Here is a 6,833-nt window from a genome sequence, read left to right as displayed (position 1 = left end):
CGAATTGTAATTTGTAACATATCATAGAAATGGATGATGGATATCCATAAATTAATAAATTACCATACCAAATGTAACATATCATTGTCAGGACCCGGTGCGAGAAACAGTCACTAATAATTGGCAGAACCAGAAGATGAGGCAGACACAGCAGTACTAGAGATGGTGGTTTAATAAAAATAGAATCTTCCAAAATACAAAGAAAATCCACAAAGTGGTAAAAACAGCAAGGGAAAAAACAAACCTCAAAAGACTAATCCAAAAATACACGAGAACAAAAACCAGAGAACCTCTGGAAAATCCAACAGAGAAAATATAAGATCACAACAAGGCTTGGGCTGGGGCTGGGTGCTAACATACAAACACTGAGCAAGGAACTAAGGAACACACAGGGTTTAAATACTAACAAGGAATGACTTACAGGTGCAAACAATAATTAGGGCAAGAAAAACAAAAGGTACAAAAAAGGTGCAAGGGGGACATCTAGTGAACAAAAACCTGAACAGTCCTGGCCAAAACCTGACAGAATCCCCCCCCTAGGAACGGCTCCTGACGTTCCTACCAGCCTTCTCAGGGTGGAGGACCCTGAACTGACGAATGAGGTTAGGGGTCCAGTATTGTCCTTGGCAGGAACCCAGGAGCGCTCCTCGGGACCGTAGCCTTCCCAGTCCACCAGATACTGCCAGGACCGCTGCACCCGGCGGGAATCCAGTATCCGATGGACGGTATAAGCCGACTGGCCTCGATGAAACGGGGCGGAGGGGGAGGTCTGCCTGCCGGGATAAGGGAGAAAAAACAAACAGGTTTTAATAAAGAAATGTGAAACGTGGGATTAATTTAAGGGATCTGGGTAAGTGCAGGCGAAAAGTAACGGGTTCACTCTTCTGGCAACCTTAAAGGGACCGATGAATTTCTGGGACAGTTTGCGAGACTCCACCCGTAGCGGTAAATTCTTGGTTGAGAGCCATACTCTCTGACCGAGGCGCAGGGTAGGCCCGGGACGGCGACGTCTGTTGGTTGTTGTTGGTACCTCTGTGAGGAACGCAGAAGATTAAGACGGGCCTTCTTCCACGTAAGCCGACAGCGTCTGATGAACCTCGAGGCTGAAGGCACACTGACTTCTGCCTCCTGGTCCGGGAACAATGGAGGAGCATAGCCAAACTTGACACTCGTGCGGGACATACCAGTGGAGGAGGAGCACAAGGTGTTGTGCGCGTACTCGGCCCAAACCATGAGGATGACATGTGGACGGGTTGTTGGAGACCATACATCTGAGGTGGTTTCCAGCTCTTGATTCATCCTCTCCGGTTTGGCCATTGGACTCCGGATGGTACCCTGAAGATAGACTGGCAGTGGCCCCTATGAGTTGGCAGAAGGCCTTCAAAACCTTGAGGCGAACTGGGGACCTCTGTCGGAAACCATATCTTGCGGAATGCCGAAGACTCGGAACACATGGTTAATCACCAACTCAGCCGTTTCCTTGGCAGAAGGTAACTTAGTCAAGGGAACGAACCTGGCACCTTAGAAAACTGTCGATGATGACTAGGATAGTAGTATACCAGGGACGGAGGAAGGCCAGTAATAAAGTCCAATGAGATATGGGACCAGGGTCGGTGGGGAATAGATAGAGGGTGAAGGAGTCCTTGAGGGCGGAGTGAGAAGATTTGCCCTTGCAGCACACGGAACAGCCCTTGACGAAATGGCAACGTCTTCTTTTAGGTGGGCCACCAGAACTTTACGCTGGATGAACTCCAAGGTGCGACCTACGCCCGGGTGACAGGTGAGGCGAGAGGAGTGCCCCCACAGAAGGACTTGGGACCTTGCTGCCTTGGGAACAAACAACCGATTGGCAGGACCTCCTCCAGGGCCCGGTTCGATGGCTTGGGCTTGTTTCACGGTATCCCCACTTGCCACGAGATCGGAGCCACGATCTTAGCGGCCGGAAGGACAGTCATGTCAGTATCTTCTCGAATGGCAGGAGAGTAGATTCGTGACAAGGCGTCCGGTTTGAGATTCTTCGACCCGGGTCTATAGGTGAGGATAAACTGAAATCGGCTGAAGAAAAGAGACCATCGAGCTTGTCTGGAGTTCAACCGCTTCGCCTGCTGGATATACTCCAGATTTGTTGTGTCCGTAAGCACTTGAAACGGTTGAAAGCCCCCTCGAGCCAGTGTCTCCATTCCTTCAATGCCATCTTAACCGCTAGGAGTTCACGATCCCCCACATCGTAATTCCTCTCGGCGGGGTAAGCCGGTGAGAGAAGAAGGCGCAAGGATGAAGCTTCTTGTCTTCACCCCTCTGAGACAGGACAGCTCCAACCCCAACCTCTGATGCGTCTACCTCCACCACAAAAGGTTCATCCGCCTTGGTAGTGTCAGAATGGGAGCAGAGAGGATGCGCTGCTTGAGTCCTTGGAAGGCCGTCTCCGCTTCTCTTCCCCACAGAAACCTTGTGTTGCCACCCTTGGTTACAGCTGAGAGAGGGGCTGCCACCGAGCTGAAGTTCTTGATGAACTTGCGGTAAAAGTTGGTGAAGCCCAGGAAACGCGAACTTCCTTAACGGACTTGGGGTGGGCCAATCCGCTACGCCCCTACCTTCTTGGGGTCCATCTGGACTCGACCGGGTTCCACACAAATCCCAGGAATTGTACTCGGGAGGAATGGAATTCACATTTTTCCGGCTTAACGTACAAATGGCTGTCAAGGAGGCGTTTGAGTACTTGTCTGACATGCTTAGTGTGTTCTTGAAGGGAGCTCGAAAAGATGAGGATGTCATCCAAGTAAACAAACACGAAGATGTTAAGCATATCCCTAAAGCACATCGTTTATGAGCGCTTGGAACACAGCCGGGGCGTTGTCAGGCCGAAGGGCATCACCAAGTATTCGTAGTGTCCAGTAGGCGTGTTGAAAGCGGTCTTCCACTCGTCACCGGGTTTGATCCGCACAAGATGGTATGCGTTCCGCAGGTCAAGCTTAGTGAAGACAACTGCTTCCTGGAGCAGCTCAAAGGCTGTGGCCATAAGGGTAGCGGTAGCGGTTACGGACGGTTATGGCATTAAGTCCCCGGTAGTCGATGCAAGGACGTAATCCCCCGTCTTTTTTGGCCACAAAGAAAAACCCTGCCTCCCGCCGGCGAGGTGGATGGACGCATGAGCCTGCTGCCAGAGCGTCCTTGATGTAGGTATCCATAGCAGCTCGTTCGGGAGGAGATAGGGAAAAGATCCGACCCCTGGGGGGGCAGGTGCCCGGAACAGGGTCGATGGGGCAATCGTAAGGTCTATGGGGTGGAGTTTGGTGGCCCTCTGTTTTGCTAAATACTGGTTTGAGGTCATGGTAACACTCGGAACTCGGGACAGGTCGATGGATTCTAGAGACTCGGAGGGGAACTCGGGGAACTTGGGAAGATACAAGTGGCTTGGCACGTAGGACCCCACTGCTTGATAGTGCCCACAGACCAGTCGATGTGAGGGTTATGTGTTGAAGCCAGGGGTATCCAAGGACAAGAGGGAACTCGGAACACGAGGTCAGATGAAAGTTCATCACTTCCTGTTGTTGGGAAACTGAAAGTCGGCAAGGGGTAGTGGCACGAGTAACAAGTCCAGATCCCAAAGGGCTTGCCATCCAACGTAGTAACCCTTATGGGGTCACTTAGAGGTTCAGAGGAACGCCATTTCTCCTTCGCCCATATGTTATGAATAACATTTAGAACACAAAGCCATTAGCTTGCCAGACGTTCAAGTTATATGCCCACTCAGCCACCCCGACCAACTACCCTCCTTTAGTTTTTGCCTTTAATAACCTTCTGTCTTATGCAACAATACCAAACGTAACATATACTTATTTGAGTGTCCTGAATGTTTGTTTTTGCTACGTCTACTCTATGCTACCGACCTGATATCTTAGCTGTGGGGTATTTGGGCAAATGTGTGTCTACGGTAAGCTGACGTGTGTGTGTGTGTGTGTGTGTGTGTGTGTTTGTGTTCTTCAGACATTGGTTACCTGGGATGGAGACAAGTTGGTGGCTGTGCAGAGGGGAGAGAAGGCTAACCGTGGCTGGATGCAATGGATAGAAGGAGACCTGCTACACCTGGTGACTGAGAGAAAGATGGAGGGAGGGGGGTTATAAAGAGAAGAGAGAGAGAGAAATGTCCTAGACTTCAACTTCAACATACAGAACATTACAGATTCTTCATACCTAAGACAACAGAAGCTCTATACCCCTCAAACTCAACTCTGGACCTCTAAGCCAGTTCCACTGCATTTTTTCATTGTTCCCCTCTAATTAGGGACTGAATTAGACCTGGGTCACCAGGTGTGTGCAATTAATTTTCAGGTAGAACAGAAAACCAGCAGGTTCCGAACATCGTAGCGTAAGAGTTGAGTACCCCTGACATATAGACTGTATCTGACATGGCACCCTATTCCCTATATCAGGGGTGTCAAACTCATTCCACGGAGGGCCAAGTGTCTGTGGGTTTGTGTTTTTTCATTCATATTAATTGCACACACCTGGTGTCCCAGGTCTAAATCAGTCTCTGATTAGAGGGGAACACTGAAAAAATGCAGTGGAACTGACTTAGAGGTCCAGAGTTGAGTTTGAGGGGTATATGATATTTGATTGTCTCATTGTCTTTCTGGTCGTCTCTTTTTCTTTCAGGAGATCCACGTTGAAGACAAAATCTGCAAACAAGTATTCAAGAAGAAGCCCTGAAAYATCTGACAAAACCTTTTTTTATTGTAAAATGACATTCATGTGTTTCTGCCTGCATAATTATGTAATGTACTTATGATGTGGTTGGACATACATTTAATAAATACTTAATTCATCCCAAGCAGATGGGAGGCATTGACTTTGGTCAATACATGAAATTAATATTTATATGGGTGTATATTGACCAGAGGTAACAGTACTTGCAAATAAAAACAAACAATATAAACTTGGTACATACTGTACCTTCTCAAATTAGCGTGTCATTGTGAAAGAACAGAACTATGTGTAAATGTGCAAATCAATCCAAAATATTATACATTGTACCGTAGATGACCAGAAGAAGACATATATGAATAGCGTACAGTATATGACGTTAATCAGTTGGGTTGTGAAGGCCTGCGACCTTATCTACTACTTCACAGGGACAGATCTAAGTGATTATCACTGACAGAACACCAGGTCTACGAAACCTTTCAACATGCAACAGTGAGGAGGTGTGGACTTTGAATACAAGATTGGGAGATGATTCCTCACACCACCCAGGGTTTCTTATCAAGACCTGATTGATTTCAGAACCTCAACAGAGGGTGCAGTTAAATGATTTAAAGTAGAACACATCGACCATAAAGCATCAAAAGTGTAACAGATGTGAAATGGCTAGCTAGTTAGCGGGTACGCGCTAATAGCGTTTCAATCAGTTACGTCACTTGCTCTGAAATCTAGAAGTAGTGTTTCCCCTTGCTCTGCAAGGGCCGTGGCCTTTGTGGAGCGATGGGTAACGATGCTTCGTGGGGGACCGTTGTTGATGTGTGCAGAGGGTCCCCTGGTTCGCGCCCGAGGTCGGGGCGAGGGGACGGTCTAAAGTTATACTGTTACATTGATGCTGTTGACCCGGATCACTGGTTGCTGCGGAAAAGGAGGAGGTTGAAAGGGGGGTGAGTGTAACGGATGTGAAATGGCTAGCTAGTTAGCGGGTACGTCACTTGCTCTGAAACCTAGAAGTAGTGTTTCCCCTTGCTCTGCAAGTGCCGCGGCCTTTGTGGAGCGATGGGTAACGATGCTTCGTGGGCGACCGTTGTCATATTGCAGAAACTCGAGAAATGGCAACAGTCTAACAATAACAGTATGGTATTCAAAAGAGTCATGAAGTCTCTTTATCTACAGTAGGCCTACAGTAGGCCTACACGTGTATAGCTGTTAGAGGTTGGATACATTTCGTTTTATTGATAAGCATAGTCAGACTAATTTGAATAGATGTAAAAAATAAAAAAATAAAAAAATGGCTGTCAAAGGTACCTGTTTCTGTCAAATCAGATGTTTTATTTCTTGTTCCCGTTCAACTGATCTCCATATAAATAGGAATAAAGAGTCATCTGGTTAATATCGAAATAAGATACTGTGTCTAGTATTGTTTAAGTGAGGAGTCAGCCTCTCCGGTTGGACATCAAGCGGAAGCTGACCGCTCGGTCGGCTGGAACCAAGAGACACAGGTAAACAACATTCATTCTCATTTCATTTGTTAGGATTTAGGCCTTATTCATTCATTCATTTTTTGTAGACCTTGCTGCACATTATGTTGTTGAGTGAAATATGAATGGATTGTTTCTCTATGACGATGTTGACCATGGCGCTGGTSCTTCGTTTGAATCCCATGTCTGTGTAGACCGAGGTGAAGACATTCCAGGTGTGTGACCTGCCTGTGAGAGGGGCTAAGTTTGTGGCCAGGAAGCACTGGGGCATTGCTGGAGCGGTAAGTGTTATAACACCCTTATAACTGCTTAAAATGCATCTATCTATCTATCCTATTCTATTCAGAGTTCAGTGTTTTCCAATATCTCTCTCTCTGAGTGCTGCAATATTTTGACCTTCTCTACCCTGTCTCCCTTCACCTTCTCCTCCCCCTATCTCTTGTACTTCTCTGATCCTCCCCAGGATGACATGCAGATCCGCGTGTTTAACAACACTCTGGAGAGAGCTCACATGTTTGATGCCCACTCTGACTACATCCGCTGCATCGCAGTCCACCCAACACAACCTTACATCCTTACCACCAGTGGTATGTTGTGTTTTTCTCTCTCTCTCTCTCTCTCTCTCTCTCTCCGCTTCTCTCTCTCTCTCTCTCT

General features: G+C 47.5%; 1 protein-coding gene across 2 annotated transcripts in view; it reads left to right on the top strand.

The window, feature by feature from the left end:
• Positions 1-4,849, top strand: part of LOC111957850 (retinol-binding protein 2-like) — a 43,319-nt gene extending 38,470 nt beyond the window's left edge. For both annotated transcript variants that reach the window (XM_070439201.1, XM_023978886.1), the window contains exons 3-4: positions 3,988-4,089; positions 4,657-4,849. In XM_070439201.1, the coding sequence (XP_070295302.1) occupies positions 3,988-4,089; positions 4,657-4,710 (156 nt within the window). In that variant the 3' untranslated portion in view covers positions 4,711-4,849. The remainder of the gene's footprint in view (positions 1-3,987; positions 4,090-4,656) is intronic.
• Positions 4,850-6,833: the final 1,984 nt, after the last annotated feature.

Source organism: Salvelinus sp. IW2-2015, linkage group LG4p (assembly GCF_002910315.2).
Source record: "Salvelinus sp. IW2-2015 linkage group LG4p, ASM291031v2, whole genome shotgun sequence".
In the NCBI taxonomy this organism is placed as follows: Eukaryota; Metazoa; Chordata; class Actinopteri; order Salmoniformes; family Salmonidae; genus Salvelinus; species Salvelinus sp. IW2-2015.
This window is presented reverse-complemented; position numbering and strand designations above follow the sequence as displayed.